Here is a 17,326-nt window from a genome sequence, read left to right on the forward strand (position 1 = left end):
ACCACCCTTAGTGTTATGGTGAAACTTAAAATAACGAAACCTACCTTTTTTGCAGATGGTTCCAATCTACAACTGGAATTCTGATTTCAGAAAGCGTATAATTGTGGTTTGTCATTTGTTTCTCGATGCGATTTGTTAATGTAAATAAGGGCTTCAGGTGTGGGCGTTTAAAAGTTCTTCAGGCACAACATAATCTTCAAAGTTTAGCACAATAGCTTAAAGTGAGAGCTACATCTCTGGATGTAGGAGACCTCTTACTTCTGGATGAATGGCAGGTTTCTATGTACAGCTGCCCTTTTCTCCATTATATTACCTAGCCAAAGCTAAACACTGTGACGGCTGACAGTTGCAGATACTGTACTAAGCAATTGTGGAAGTGCTTAACTTTGACTGGACTGTATCTGCTGCTGTTTCTCCTCTAGCCAGCCTTAACCTCTCCCAAAACCAAACTGGTAGTTCAATTTGTGCCAATGCCTTTTTGCATAGTGAAAAACACAATAGAATGAAAGTGCAGTTTGTGAAAATGGTACAACAGTTGCATGGATGGAAATTTACTTCCTGTGCGTAAGAGCAATTTAATTTACCATTGAAGGTTGTTCATCTTCATGTGGAATAATGTCAGACTGTCTTTTCCTTGAGGTATATTTCTTGGGGAGCCACTGTTCTTTCTGTAATTATGTTATAAATAAATACGGTTTAGGCAGTATATTCATTTTCTTCTTCTACAAGAACCACTTCATCACTGCTTGGCACTTGAGTGGTGGAACTGTATGCTGTACATCCTGTTCCAGAAGAAACCCTCCTTTGATAAAGGTACCAGAGAAATGCTGCAGAAACTGCCACAATTACTGTTGAAGTTATGACTAAGGTAGTTGTCCAAGCGGTTTCATCTGAAACAATACAGGGATTCCGTCAATGGGATGTAGTCAAATTATGTACATTCTTTCTACACTACAGCTAATGTTTATCTTCTATCATACTTGGCACACTAATAGTAGTGATTGCCTCTTTGCTTGGATCTAATTACCAGTTTGCAACTATTTAGAAAATAGTTCCTTTTCTACAAGCTACCATGGAAGACAAAGGTAGCTCGGTGGACAAAATTCTCACATTTTTCCTTATACACAACATCCGATAGTATATGAATGTTTAATTTATCATAGCATACCCATGAGACAAACTTAGTCACCTCTTTGCTTTCACGTTATCTATGGCACTTTATTCCCAAAGTTGCTGGTGTTCTACAGCAGGGGTTCCCAAACTTAGGCCCGGGGGCCAGATGCCGTCCCAATTGCCTTCTAAATCCGGCCCGCGGACGATCCAGGAATCAGCATGTTTTTACATGAGTAGAACGTGTTCTTTTATTTAAAATGCATCTCTGGGTTATTTGTGGGGCATAGGAATTCGTTCATATTTTTTTAATCAAAATATAGTCTGGCCCCCCACAAGGTCTGAGGCACAGTGGACCGGCCCCCTGCTGAAAAAAGTTTGCTGACCCCTGTTCTACAGAGTAGTATCCACTAGTGACAAGCATATCTATACACAATCTCCTTTCTAAAAAAGCTTATGTGACACCAAATCAGGGTAAAACTACTGGGTAACAATGCAGAACTCGGGGGGTCATTTGCTACTTGCTTGTAACCAAATTAAATGGGCCTGAAATACTGATATAATAACGAATAACAACCATGACATTAACCACTTGAATATGTACACAGATCACAGGGTAAGTGTGAATGCTGCAGTTTCCTTATTCAATTATAAAGCGCAATAGCTCTGAATAACCAAGATAAAATGCTCTCTTTTCAAAGCTCAACTACTGAAAATGGGGGGGGGGGGAGGAACCAAAAGATAACTCACCTGGTAAATACTTCTTTTCATAAGGAACTGCAAGCATACATGCAAAAGAAAATGAAAGACATTAAAATGTGTTTCTTAAAAGCAGCAATTTGCTTTCACCGTAGTAACTGACAGTCCCAACATCGTGAATCTCTGAACACAGCCCCGTCCCAGTAACCTTTCCTATTCACTTGCATTGAAGAATTTTGTTGTGCACTGTATGCATACGAGAAGCTCATTTTTGTATAAGGCCCTGAAACATCAGATCTTCGTGTTCATGTGGAAGTGACAGAAAATGAGCAGAATCCTATATTGTGCAGAAATGACTGGTCCAGTTAATTAAGACTTCTATGTTAAGAAATGTCCTTCAGTTCCAATGTGATAAAGCTGGAAGCAGGAACCAAACCAACGCCATTGCCTTTCCAAGAATCTTTCACAACTAGTCAGAAGCAATGCTGGTACTGGTATGCTTTTTATAGGGGTATTCACAAAAACATTTCCCCAAAAGTTAATCCTCCTTGAGCAATCTTGCAAAATTTTGTGTAGCTGATCTCTCAAAATTAAAGGGAAGTTGTTTTGAAGATGCTCTTAAAGTAAAATTCTTGCCTGTAGCAGTACTAATTGCTCCCAAGACAATTCCCTGCAAAACTTTGAACTCTGAAATCTAGCACTAAGAAGAAATGTTACAGTATAACAAATAGTGTGGGCAGTACATACTGGAGGTTTCACAAAGGACTTCAGTCAGTGGGAGGTGCTCACAGGCTGCTTTTTTCCATCGGCCTGATGATGTCTGCATAACAGCACATGTGTTTATTAGCTCCTCATTACTTTCCTCCTCTATCCAGTTTGTAAAATTCACTTCGGATTGATCGTACCATTTGAAAACGTTCTCTGCAACAAAATAAAATGGCAAAACCATGGATACTAATGCAGTAGTTATTCACAAGGGATATTAAAATATGCTTTAAATCCCAGCATTCAAGTGTTAAAGTCCTATAACATTAAGGCTGGTTTGTGTGTGTAGGAAGAAGTCTCTGCCTTATGTGCACCTCCTGTGTGGGTGGGAGTTTAATTTCACTTTCCAAAAACAAACTCCAGTCAGTTTCTAAAGTTACCTTCAAAACAGGAGTTTGTTTTATGTCATGATCTTAGTTTCATGGGTAACAAGCCAGGCCCTCTGGAAAGTTAAATGAAAATCTGCTACAGTTCTTGTCCTGCAGGAGGAGGGGGAAGAACAAGCCTCACATCGACTTCGTTCTGCTTAAGGTAATACGTGGTTTACTCTTAACATCTGAACGTGGTCTAATAGTAACATCATCTTGCAATAAAACAAACACAAGGACAAACCCTCCACCACCACAAAGTGTCCTCTGCCACCTCAAAGGGAAGCTCTACATTGAGATCACTGGAACTTACTTAGGATTGTTCTTTAACTGCTTGATCAGGGTCAGCAAGCTAAGGCCCATTGGCCAGAAGTGGCCTGCGGAGGTCGTTTGACCGCCCCATGAGCTGCCCCCGAACTGAGCTGCCCACACACTGCGCTAAACCGGTGTGGTGCGGGGACTCGCTTCTGCAGCGCTGGAAATCGCGTCTGCGCAGATGCCGGAAATCATGGGAGCGCGCTCGCGCTCACACGTACACCAATCCGGCCCAGGCAAGATAAACCTTGCTGACCCCAAGGTCAGACTATCTCTTTTGGGGGTTTCTGTTCACTTACCATCTGTATCAAAAAACATGCCCAATGATATGTATTCCGGACCATGCCAATGGGTGCAGAATGTACTCCGAATAAAGCTATTTTCCTCTTTGTTATTTATGCTTATAATATCAGCTCCAGATGCTGCATTTGAAGGGGTGGGTGGGAAACAAACACCAACAATCAAATCCCAGTGCTTTGTCAGATCTTAGTCTAAAATAGACTGAACAGAAATAGTCCTCGTGTGTGACCTTTTCTTATGCTCAAGTACTATTAGATTTTGCGTTTGCCCCCCACCCAGTTCATGAAAGGCAAACAGGCCCAACCACCCAGCCCAACAACCCTAGTTAATTGTGTCTGTGGCCCCAAATATGCCAGAGTGTCTGCTGTAAACGATAAATTGCAAGAACTCAGGCCAAAAGAAGATGGATTTCAACTAAATCTTCACAAGGTTTTATTGATGTGATGCGGAGTTTAAATGGGAATCAATCCCAATGTTGAAGGCAAATAAAGGTAAATTCCAGTAAAAATCAGGACAAGGCCCTGTTTCGACTATTCTTCGTCAGCTGGAATATTGAGAAATTTGAAATGAATCTTAGAATAATCCCATAACAAAACCTTGTGAAGATTTATTTGAAATCCATCTTCTTTTGGCCTGAGTTCTTGCAATTTATCGTTTATTTCTGGACTTTCCCAAGAGTGTCTGCTGTGACATACAGGAGCATATGTGGCGCACAATCCCAAGTGGATTGTGCATTCCCAGATTCTTATTTTTTTAAAAAAAAGCTTTAAAAAGACCGGGCTAACAATGAAATAGCCAACTGCTCCCCTCCTTTCCCCCAGATATGGTCAAGAGTACAATTAAAAGTCTGTAGAAGTAAATTTGTGGGAGTCTGGACCTGGTAGATTACTAGAAACTCCGGCCTGGGCAAATTGAATCAAAGCATCAAACAGGATGAAATACTGTAACACTGTACTGCAAGGAAAGCTGCTGCTCTGATCAGAATAATATCTATCATCTCCGATGGGCAACTAACCTATGGGCCTCTAGAGGTTGCTGCACTACAACCCCGAGCATCCCTGACTGCTGGTCATACTGCTGGGCAACAGGTTTCCCATCCCTGCCTTATTTTATTAATTTATTGAATTCATATACTGCCCTATACCTTCGGGTCTCAGGGCGGTTCACAGAATAAAATCAAAATATAAAACCACAAAATACATAATCAAAACTAAAACAGCCCAATAACCCTTAACACAGCTGTTGGGAGGATAAAATGTGTGAAATGCTTTGAACACTCCCAACAGCATCTGAAGGGCCTTAGGCTAGTCTCCCTTGATCTACAATTACCCTTGTCACAGCTATAATAAATCCAAAAAATAATTAATGTACCCAAAACAACACAGCCCTCGTTCAAGCATAGCCACAGCCTACGTATCTCATTAGTGACTCAAAAAGGGACTGGAGAGGGATTAGTTTTATTACCATTTCTCTTGCAGACTTCCCTGGTATCATCGAGAGTCTCAAACGTTCCTTGAAGTAAAGCATAGCAGCTCCTTCCAAAAGAAAGCCAAGCAGCAGAGGGACATGCAACTAGGGAAGACAATGGTCACAATTAGTTTCCTATATATCTGCGTCCTGCCTTTTTTTAAATGTTACGAGAGACATTGCACACACTTTTGTAAATCAAGAAAATCTTTAATAATATAAAAATAAAAAATTCACAAGGCAGCTGATAAAAATACCTAAAACTGTTAACAAAATGGTTTAGACAAACTCGGTAATCAAAAGAAGCAGCAAAAATAAAAGCTTCAGAGCACGAAAACTATCAATGGCAGTAAAAAGACTTAAGACACCAGAAGATCCCAGAGGCCCTCTCAAAAAAGACCACCGTTGCAAAACAGCTGATAGGGACAAGGGGAATTTCCCCAGAGTTTGGGTGCCAGTGTGGGAAAGGCTTGATCTCTAGTGACCACCCACCATCCAGATGATGAGAGCACATGGAACAGGAGTTCCAAGGAAGATCTTTAATGTGCACTATTATTCATAATTGGAGAAGGCTTGTTGGGGACAACTCGAGCAGTTTAGCAAACCACTGAGAGCAATAATGTAGGAAGGATGACACCTGGACTGTTGATGGCAGAAAACTAATCTTAGAGCCTTATCTTCCAGCCTACACTTTTCCACCCCCATTTCATCTGCTGTGCCATACAGTAGAACTGCTACTACACACTGCCATTTCTGCTATAACAGTTCTATTTCTGAAGCCACTCCCAACATCATGGTGTCCTGGGCGCTTCCCTAAACTTTTTTTTAAAAAAATAATACAAGTAGCGCTCCAGATGTTTGTAGAAAAATAACACCATGCAGCGGTTGTAACCCAGCATACGTGAGCCACAACTAAATCCAGTGGTAAATCAGTGGGATTTGTGATCAGACCTGTGCACTTTTTTATGATTGAGGTGCCAAACTAGATCACTTGTTAACTTTAAAAGTTAGCGAACAGCAACTGGGAGGGACCCTGAGTTGGATCTGGACATTTCCATCATTTTCCCCAGCACTTTTTTTCTAAGGAAAAAATCAACCCCTGCTGGCTATTTGCCTCTTTAGAGGAAACTTGCATGTACATAGAAAGTTCAATGGGGGAAATTGCAGCTCATGGAAGCAAAGAGAGTTTTTCATAGGCAAAATGGTACTTGGGGGTGGGGTGGGGGGTTTAACCTACCCTCTCTTAGCACCACAGTTCCTACCCAAATCCCCCCACTTCTGGTAGAAGCTTCTTTTTGTTAAGAAGCAAGATATCCAACTGTGGATATCTCCATCATCGTCTCTAGTTAGGCTCTAGTCTAGATTACTTGGAACAGACTTTTTAGAAATTCAAGGCTCTCTCCTCTAAACTGCCATCCTCCTCCTCGTACTAGAAGTATAAGGAAAGACAGGAAAAGCCAAGCAACATTTGATGAATTTCCTATATATCTCACGTTAAGGCTGTGAAAGCCTTTGCTTATGCAGCGACAACAGGGGCATCTTTGAACAAGGCAGAAGTATCAGCAGGGCTGGGAGAAACTTCAGGTTTGCCAAAGTACAAAAACATGTTTAGGTGAAAACACCGAAGTGGGTGGGAACCCTAAAAACAGCTCAATAAGGATTGAGGTTCCTTAGTACAGTGGCATCTTCCCCAATTGTTTTTTTTGGGGGGGGGGAGATTGAAAGTACATGCAGATTTAATCAACCCACTAAAACCCATGATAAAACAACCTTTTTTTTAAAAAAAAAGCAACAGCCCTAATTATTTCTTTTACTACCACACTGAGTGTTTGGGGAATGGGGTGGGATATTTTAAAGCCAGGTATGAAGAACCCATGGCTTTCCAGATGTTGTTGGCTCGGAGTCCCCTCAGTCCCAGCCAGCCTGGCCAATGGTCAGGGATAATGAAATAAAAATGATTTTTTTCTATATGTACTTTTATTTTTTTAAAAAGAGAGTATGCCAATCAACAGTAAAGGTTTTCTTCTTGCTTTAGTTATTATAACTACTTGCTTGGTGTGAAGTCAGATATGCCTGCTGGAAACAGAACTTGTAGTCTACATCACGGCACAATGAAAATTGGACGCGGGTGGCGCTGTGGGTTAAACCACAGAGCCTAGGGCTTGCCGATCAGAAGGTTGGCGGTTTGAATCCCCACGACGGGGTGAGCTCCCGTTGCTTGGTCCCAGCTCCTGCCAACCTAGCAGTTTGAAAACATGTCAAAGTGCAAGTAGATAAATAGGTACCGCTACAGTGGGAAGGTAAATGGCGTTTCCATGTGCTGCTCTGGTTTGCCAGAAGCGGCTTTGTAATGCTGGCCACATACCTGGAAGTTGTACGCCGGCTCCCTCGACCAATAATGTGAGATGAGCGCCGCAACCCCAGACTTGGTCACGACTGAACCTAATGGTCAGGGGTGCCTTTACCTCAGCGTTTCTCAACCGGTGTTCCGCGGCACAGTAGTGTGCCGTGAGACACTGGCTGGTGTGCCGCCACGTGCGGCGAGGAGAAGGGCGCTGACGGACTTCCGGCGAGGCAAGATGGCGCGCGGCACGGCAGCGCAAAGCTCCTGAGAGCGACCAGCGTGCCTGTGCCGCCAGCCTAGCCTCCGGACCGCTGGAACCGCCGCCGCCGGTACGCGGGCGCCAAGTGAGCCTAGCGGATCGACTGGGGAGCCGCAGGAGGCCCCCCCGCGACCCCACCGGAGCGACAACGAAAGCGCCCGGCCGGAGGATCGCCAGACCCCTGGGCTCCGCAGCAGCCGCGTGGGCGTCGGAATCGCCCGGCGGATCAAGCGGGGAGCCGCTAAAGCCCCCAGCGAGCCCGCCTGCGGCCGGGAAGAGCTCCGAAGCCTGGGACCTCCCTGCCTCGCTGCCGCAGCCGTCGCCGCCCCAGGAGAAGAGGAAAAGGAGGGAGGCCCCCCCCCCAGGTGAGGGAAAAAGGGAAAGATAGGGAGGAGAGGGCCCCTCGCCACCCCCCAACCCAGGTGAGAGCGCCTGGTGGGTCCCCCTCCAAACTAAACTAAATATAGGGCGGCACAGAGTTGGTGTGCCGCGGAATTTTTTTTATAGAACAAGTGTGCCGTGGCCCAAAAAAGGTTGAGAAACACTGCTTTACCTTTACAATGAAAATATCAGATTTTATCTGTCTGACATTAACCCAGAAGTAACTGCAAGGGTGGCTGAGTTTTTCTCTACAGCAGGGTTCCCAAACTAAGGCCCGGGGGCTGGATGCGGCCTAATTGCCTTCTAAATCCAGCCCACGGACGGTCTGGGAATCAGCATGTTTTTACATGAGTAGAATGTGTCCTTTTATTTAAAATGCATCTCTGGGTTATTTGTGGGGCATAGGAATTCGTTCATAATTTTTTTCAAAATATAGTCCGGCCCCCCACAAGGTCTGAGCGACAGTGGACCGGCCCCCAGCTGAAAAAGTTTGCTGACCCCTGCTCTAGAGTGGTGAATGGCACTATTTAGTGGGAAGAAACTCCAATGAAAATCCTTGTTATTACATATTTTACATGGCTGTATATTTGTATATACAGTACTTTAAATTTTTATTTATGATGGCCTATATTTGTAATGCCCACAAATGTTTGGCGCAGAAGAAGATTTACAGAAACTGTTGCCTTGCAATAAACATTCACGGGTTTGTATTGCAGAAGCACTTTCAGCTCTGTTTATGATGAAAAATTGCTTGTCCGTGTTCAAAACCACAAAGAACAGTTTAAAAGGAACTAAGTACATTTTGTGTTTGTGTGTTTTTCCTTCTCTTCCAAGGGCACAAATACAATTTGCTTTTGGAACATTTTGCAAGGGGAAAGAAGTATAAAAGGGTGGGGGGGGGGGGAATCCTAAAATCATTTCAGTTCTGCAAGAGAACAATTAGTGCCAATCAGTCTTGATCTGAACAACTTTTTCTATACAACAGACTAGCATCGAATAGACCCATAACTATATGCATTGTTCTCCTTATTTCTGTTTTATAGACGGCAAAGCAAGTAAGAATGCAACAGATCCAATGCAACATTTCTTACCATCGTTCCTACTGGCAGCCTGCACATCTCATATATATGGGTTACTACTGGCTTGCTGAAATCCAAATGGCATGTGTGCAAGAAGTCTTTCACAACTTTATGGTTATAAGTTGTTGCTGTGTCACCCTAGGCTGGCTTTTCCAGTGATTTCCATAGGTTGAGAAGAGTACAAACCCCATGGCTGAATCAAGTTTCCATTAATCTCCACTAAAAACCTCTGTCTATAACTTTTATATGTGGATGAAATACAACTAAGTCATAGTTACAGTAGACCCACAGAAATCAATAGACTTAAACCTGTTGATTATAATGGGCCTACCTGTATGGAGAAATTGGGTAACATGGCTAAAAAAAGGAGTTACTGTATATTCCTGCGTATAAGATTACTTTTTTAACCCAGGAAAATCTTCTCAAAAGTCAGGGTCGTATTTCTTATACGGCGAGTATATCGCAAACTCTATATTTGAACTGGAAAAGTTGGGGGGTCGCCTTATACACCCAGTCGTCTTATACGCCGGAATATACAGTAATACTGTAAGCACTACAGAGCACTCGCTCTCCATCAAAATAATTGAAGACAGAAGCAGCAGTTTAAAATCATTGTGTTTTGCCTACAATCAAGAAAACAGCCATCTAGCAGAAGTTATAACAGATATTCATTTAAAGTGTAGGCTAACACCAAAGCCCTGTTTTCAACTATAAAACATTGTTTATTTATAGTCACAGAAATACTCACTGACCAAAGAATCTACTTCACCCCTTAAAGGAAAAAGCAAAAAACAAATATGGGTACCATATGTCTAGGGCAACAAACAGATGGCATACTTTATACACTTTCATTTTGAAAAGAAAGAACTGGAAATACCACAATGATTTTAAAAATAACATGTCCAGTTACATATGGCAAAATTTTCAGAATAACGTGTCCAGTTACATATGGCAAGATCCAGCCAAACCGCCAACACTCCTTTGATTTCATGTAACCATGTTAAAACGTTTAAAATGCAGTATGTATTCTGGAAATAAAACTTTGTAGCTTTTGTCTTGGGCTTGTTTTTTTCTTAAACGCTCCTTGCCACGACAAGAAATGCTTCTTTTATGTCAGCGTTCATCCTGCTTCTAAAGAATGCAAAGGCTGGCTTTCTGCAATGTGCTAAAATATACTGATAAACTCTCCTTTCCTTTGGATGCATACCGGTAGTAATGTGTGAAGTTAGGTGGGCTGAGACTGGGTTATTTGGTCCCTGTAAAAGACACTAGGACAGGGGTCAGCAAACTTTTTCAGCAGGGGGCCAGTCCACTGTCCCTCAGAGCTTGTGGCTGGCCGGACTATATTTTTTTGGGGGGAATGAATGAATTCCTATGCCCCACAAATAACCCATAAATGCATTTTAAATACAAGGACACATTCTACTCATGTATAAACACCAGGCAGGCCCCACAAATAAGCCAGAGATGCATTTTAAATAAAAGGACACATTCTACTTATGTAAAAACACGCTGATTCCTGGACCGTCTGTGGGCCAGATTTAGAAGGCGATTGGGCCACATCTGGCCCCCGGGCCTTAGTTTGGGGACCCCTGCACTAGGAGGATGGATGGAGTAACACACGAGATAAGGGAAACTACCCAAGGGTCAGAAAAACAATAGCTGTTGGTTGAATGTTTTGATGGTACAAAGGTAGCTGGTTCATAATGTTTCAAAGAAACACGGGAATACTGGCAGCACCTCTCCAAGGCTTTAGACAAGACTCTTGACCAGCCACTTCTGGAAATGCCAAGGCCTGAATCTGGGACTTTTCAGCTCTTCCCTATACATCTAAGCTCAGTTTTCATAAAGCTCTTCCGAGCAGAGGAAGTCCAGAACGTGCATGGAATATGTTAGCCTGCTGCTTCTCCTGCAAAACTTGAGGGAGTCAGCATTATGCAAGAGATCTACATTCTCCAGCCCTATGTTCCAACTGTTTTTCGTTTATCCCTTAAGGACGACAAAAAAGACAAAACAAATGAAAGGTACACATTACAGTGCTGGGGAGTGAGAAAGCAGTGGTGTCACTCTAATTTGGAAAAAAAGAAGGGTGTCGAATACAAGTGCTTACTATTATATGTGGACAGCTATTTGAAATAATAGTTAATTTTTTAAAACTTAAAGAATGAAGTTTTAAAAAATTAACTATTATTTCAAATAGCTGTCCACATATAATAGTAAGCACTTGTATTCGACACCCTTCTTTTTTTCCAAATTAGAGTGACTCCACTGCTTAGCAAGGCTACATATATATTAGATAGGTGCATTGTGCTCCTTTTAGCCATGGTCTTCCCACTTCAAAAAGCTAAACAAAAAAATGCCCTAATTCAGGGATGATGATCTTGCAGAATCGGTTAGCTTTTTTTCTTTTTACTGGAACATTTTTATTTTTTTGCTGGAATAGAGTGACTTTGGGGTGCAGAGTCAGAGACAAAGTGTTGTCTTCTCAGAAGGTGGGGTCAATTACCCTCTGCAGCACTTGAGCAATAGATTTCAGAGTTTAATTGCAACCATGTGTACTCAGAAGCAAGTCCTATCAAATTGCTTCCTGGGTAAGTAAGGTTAGCAGCCTTAGCTGACCAATCTGCATCCCAGTTGCTACAAGCCAAGGAGTCTTAACACCTCACCTCAGACAATAACAATAGGAAACACTGACAGATCTACAGTACTGCATCTCATCCTGTGGCCTACCTTTTTTTGGCCCACCCCTGTGGTCAATGAATTCTCCCTTGTTGCTAAGCATTTCAACAATTAAGCTCTGACCCTGAGAAGAGTCACAGTATCTCCATTCTGAAGGAAATCAACCCTGGGTGCTCACTGGAAGGACAGATCGTGAAGCTGAGGCTCCAATACTTTGGCCACCTCATGAGAAGAGAAGAATCCTTGGAAAAGACCCTGATGTTGGGAAAGATTGAGGGCACTAGGAGAAGGGGACGACAGAGGACAAGATGGTTGGACAGTGTTCTCGAAGCTACGAACATGAGTTTGACCAAACTGCGGGAGGCAGTGCAAGACAGGAGTGCCTGGCGTGCTATGGTCCATGGGGTCACGAAGAGTCGGACACGACTAAACAACTAAACAACAAATATCCACGCATAGCCTCACAATGTAACCAGGATCGTGCACACCCTCGCACCTACACATACAAATAATTTTAGCAGTGGATATAGGAATTAACGTGTATATGGTTCATGAAATAGATCTCAACAACCAAAATAGGGAGAAACAGAAAAAGAAAGTGTTCCTTTTCAGCCCATGAGACTGGAGGTTTTGTTTACTTTGACTCATGTTTTCTCAACATCTGTGCACTAGCCAAATGGACTTCAAACAAACAACTTCCCAGAGTAATGCAAGTCTGTTTAATCTCCTTATGGAGAAAACAGGAAATTAATTTGCCCATTGTCCGATTTGTTTCCTGTGATGATTAAGCCTTAAAAGCTTGTGGGTCACATGATATATCTTGGTATGTATTATCTCATCCTAGCAAAACCTCTCCCCTCCCCCATTTCATTCAGCTCTGGACAGATGAACCAAATACAATCCCTCCCTCATCCTGACCAACAAACAATACAGAGTTGTTGAGGATCTTGTCGTAAAGAGAATAGGTCTCTAAAATAGGTTGTGAAACAGTTTTCCGAATTAAAATGTATTATATTAAATTAAAGGTTCTCCAGTTCATGCTCATTCTAAAATGTAAAGCAAAACTTAAAACTAGAACACACTTACAAATATATTTTAATACATTTGATGGCTGGACATCCTTCCCTCTTTTTACAGGGGGCTATACCCCACAAACGAGATGTTTGGACAGTGTTCTCGAAGCTACCAACATGAGTCTGATGAAGCTCTGGAAGGCAGTGGAAGACAGGAGTGCCTGGCGTGTTCTGGTCCATGGGGTCACGAAGAGTCGGAGACGACTAAACAACAATACCCCACAAAGGCAGAAACCATTGCCTAGACCAGGGGTCAGCAACATAAGGCCCATGGGGGTCGTTTAACTGGCAAATGGACCCCCATCAATCGCTTGGCCAGCTACCGTGCGCTGCGCTAACCCGGCGCGGAGCAGAGCAGGGACTGCCTTCCGTGACCCTGGCTGCCTTCCCATTGGCTGCAGGAAGCTCCTGCAGCCAATGGGAAGCTGTGCATGCCTCCGGGCCGGAAATAGCATTTGCGCATGCATGCGCACGCACTCTGGCCCACCGTGGCGTCTGCGGGACCTTGAACAGACCCAAGCCACAAAAACTTTGCCGATCCCTGGCCTAGACTGTGGGAACTTTGGTCCAGTTTACATCCTTCAGGGTCCAGTAGAACTCATGCTGCCAAATATTGGCAGCAGTAAACAAAGGGCAGAAATTCTGTAGAGTATGTGAGATTTTGATCCAACAACTTCATCTCTTGTATTATAACTTGGCATTTTATATGCTATACATATTTTATACGTGTTTTTTTTTTAATGAGAGAGAAACACTAGTTCCCAAGAATTCAGGAAAGTAATGGTTCTCCATTGGGAAATCCCTTTACATCTAAATAAAATATGAGCCAAATTCTGGCCACAGTTCCTGGTAAGTGAGGTGAGCTAGGAGCCCAGGTTTGGAAGACATGCTAAGTCCAACCTAGACACAGCTCAGTGCGGTGCAGGTGCAAAAGGGGGGGGGGCAGAGAGGAGTTTCTCTCTAGGAGCTTTCAATTTTGCAGAATCACATAGTTTAAGCCAGTAAGCTGCCAGGCCATTGGTCCCTCTAGCTCAGTATTATACCATGGGTTGGGACCCACACCAGGTGGGATGCAGCAAAGCTGTTGATATTGGACTCCAGCCGAGACTGCTCAAAAGAAGCACTAGACATGGCGCCTCGGCAAAGACACATTTTTCTGATGGTTTTAATTTAGTAGAAAGCATAGGCGTAACCAGGATTTTTGATAGGGGATCCCAAAAAGTTGTTGCGCTTTTGTAGATCACACAAAAAATTGTTGACATTTCCTTTGAAATGTTTTTTTAAAAAAGGATGCCCTGCCAAAATAGGACATGGGGGGGGCAGGGTTCTTCTTTTGGAGGCAGGTTTTTGTTGGGGGGGGGGAGAGAGCTTCAGTTGTTTCTATTGCTGCCCCCCTATGCCCATGGTGGGAAGGCTAACAAAGGTAACCCCTAAGCATATTGCTCTGTAAATTGCCATTTGTAATGTGCATTACCAACATGAAGTAAAAACCAAACGTGAAAGTGGGTCACATGTTGCACTGCCTCAGATTAAGGCGACAACCCTACAAATGTTCACTTGAGAGCGCAAATCCGAGTTTGAATGCATAATTGGGAACAAGCATTTTATTTATTCAAATTCTTCTAACTAAACAGCGTTTACCTTATTTATTTGTAGCCCCGAGGAGCTTAGGAGCACCATACTGGTCTCCCAATAACTCCCACTCGCCCCACTGAAGCTAAATGATCATAGCTGCCAAGTTTTCCCTTTTCTCACGAGGAAGCCTATTCAGCATAAGGGAATTTCCCTTAAAAAAAGGGAGAACTTGGCAGCTATGTAAATGATGTGGGAAAAGTGCTTCAGGGAAACCTAAGGTCTATGGGCGAGTTGCGAATCTGAAGCCAAGTTCCCCCACCAAGTCCTTGGCGCTCGACCCACTGCGCCACACTCTCCCAGCGAGGTCGCGCTGCAAGCCCGAGCCTGCGCGTGAGGGACACCCACGTTTCTCGCCACGAGCCAGTGCGGGGAGAGGTTTCCTCGGCGACGGCGCTGCAGGCAGGAGAGGAGGGCGCGCGGGCGAGCCGGGGAAGCGCAACCCGGAGGCCGCGAAGAAGAGGAACCCCCTCGCCCTGCTGCCAGCCCCGGCCGGGACTAGCGGCAAGAGAAGAGAGAGGAGGAGCCCGCTGCCTTACCATCTGCTGCTGCTGCTCCTTGGAAAGGCAGCGCGGCGGCCAGAAGGAGGCCGCTCAGGAGGCAGGAGCGCGCGCTCGAGGGGGCGCCCATGGCGCAGCGAAGCAAGCTCCGTCCGAGCCCGGCCCACTCGCGGCTCGACGACGACGACGACGCCACCCACTCCCTGCCGCTCGCGGGGTAGCCCGGGGGGGCGTGGGCGAGCCCTGGAAGGGAGGAGAGCAGCAGATCCAGCAAACTTCTGCAATGGGAACTGGGTGGCGGCTGGCGGGACTTCTCTCTCTCTCTCCCCCTCCTCAATTGGCGGAAGGGGCTGGCCACGAAGAAAAGCTACAAAGCCCTCCAACGCACAGCTGAATTTATCCAGTGTTGCCTTTGGGGTCTCGTGATCCCGACAGAGCTTTTCTCTTTTGCGTCTTTAAGGGCAGGCAGAAATACAACTGGCACAGCTTTCCGTCATCGAGGGACGCTGCTGTCGATCGCCTCGCGTCCCACCCAGCTGTGAAAAGGCGGTCAGAAGCAATTGGAACCTCCTGCTTACGTTTCCGTGTGTAAAGTGAAAACGGCACTTGCTTGAAATGCTTGGAAGGTTATTCAGATGCACCTGGCTCTTTTCCTCTCCAGGAATCTTTTAGCTATTGGTGCTTCTGTCAGAAATGCAAAATCTCCTTTTTGTGCGCTGCGCTAATTATCTCAGCACAACTTCTTGTTTCCATGCTTGCAATCAGTACTAATCCACTATTGACTGATCAATTGAATTTTTCACATGGATGCAAAATACAGGAACATTAAATGTCACAATATAGTAATATACTAATATAGAATCGAAACAAAATAAAAAAATTCCTTCCAGTAGCACCTTAAGAGACCAACTAAGTTTGTCATTGGTATGAGCTTTCGTGTGCATGCACACTTCTTCAGATTCACGAAAGCTCATACAAATGCACAAACCATGCACAGGAAAGCTCATACCAATGACAAACTTAGTTGGCCTCTAAGGTGCAACTGGAAGGATTTTTTTTTGTTTCGACTACGTCAGACCAACACGGCTACCTACTTGTAACTAGAACTAATATATTATGTTTGTGTGTGATAATATTGGTAATGCCCTTTCACCTTTCTACCTAAGACATAAGAACAATTGCAAGTTAGGTTAATTATCTGTTCTTTTTAACCTAAAATTTAAATTACCTTAAAAGTATTTTCCTTGGAAGGTAGAGACTTGGCTGGAGTAGGTGTTTGGAAAGTGGGAACTACAAAATGCTTCTTCAGTTAAGTTATATGCGCACTGACCAGTAGAGGGTATCAGTGTTATTTCCTTAGTACACCAGCAATATAGGAATGCTATGCATTTTTTAATAACAATATACAGAAAACTATCAAAGTAAACTGCTTTGCATTATAATTAATTTCAGCGATAGTAACTATACCTTTGAAATTGATGGAACTTGTTTAATATTGACAGGATTAGGATTTCTCATTGGCCCTGTTCCAGTTCTAATAAATTTTTCAACAACACATTTTTCTTACTGGTTCTGCATCTAACCCAGTGTCAAATTTCATTTTGTGCAAGGCTCTCTGTAAAGCTGCAAAGACCTCACCACCACCACCTGTTGAAATTTGGCATGGTGGTACTTTTCAACAGCTGTAATCCCTTAGGAACCTTAGAGCAGAACTATGCGATGGCAGCATACCCAGGTCCTAAAATGTGGGTTCCTGCCAAACACCCTGTAAAGGAAAGTATAGAATTAGTTCGAGTGCGAAAGTCCTTGTGAGTGGGTGCAGAACCCTTGCAATTCCCTCCCTCCAGCCATATTTTTTTTCTCGGCTGCTGTTTGAGACAAGGAAAAAGTTCAGCTGGATGAAAAAAAAATATTAAATTGTGTGTGTGAGAAAGGAAAGAATAAATAAAACGGGAAGTTGCCTTACACTGATTCAGGCCACTAGTTCAGCTTTTACACTGACTGGCAGCAGTTCTCCAGGGTTCCAGGCAGGAGACTTTTCTAGCCCTATCTTGGAGATAGCAGGAATTAACATGAGACCTTCTGCAGCAAAGCGGATGCTCTACTAATGTGCTGCCACCAGTATCAAGTGTCACTGTGCCCTTTTGAGGAAGCTGCAGTGAACAAAGTTATTTACAAGTAAACATGCCGATGGTTAGGTCGACAGGCTTTGCAACGTGGAAGTTATCGTTTTGTGGCGACGTGGTCTGTTTCGTTTACAATAAAAGTGGGGGAGGGGAACGACGACAACACATCTCCAAAATTTTAACATGAACTTCTACAACGTTGCCTTTGGCACCTCAAAGAGCAAGTTAA

The 17,326-nt window shown here is 43.7% G+C and overlaps 1 protein-coding gene across 1 annotated transcript; it reads right to left on the reverse strand.

Annotated features, from left to right (window-relative positions):
- Positions 1-59: 59 nt before the first annotated feature.
- Positions 60-15,136, reverse strand: CD302 (CD302 molecule). The gene is made up of 6 exons (XM_035132364.2): positions 15,011-15,136; positions 5,022-5,129; positions 3,557-3,679; positions 2,557-2,730; positions 1,861-1,887; positions 60-890 (listed from the first exon to the last, which is right to left on the reverse strand). Exons 1-6 carry the CDS (start codon positions 15,099-15,101, stop codon positions 697-699), a joined length of 717 nt encoding a protein of 238 aa, XP_034988255.1. The 5' UTR covers positions 15,102-15,136; the 3' UTR covers positions 60-696.
- Between the last annotated feature and the right edge of the window lie 2,190 nt (positions 15,137-17,326).

Source organism: Zootoca vivipara, chromosome 1 (assembly GCF_963506605.1).
Source record: "Zootoca vivipara chromosome 1, rZooViv1.1, whole genome shotgun sequence".
Taxonomy (NCBI): domain Eukaryota; kingdom Metazoa; phylum Chordata; class Lepidosauria; order Squamata; family Lacertidae; genus Zootoca; species Zootoca vivipara.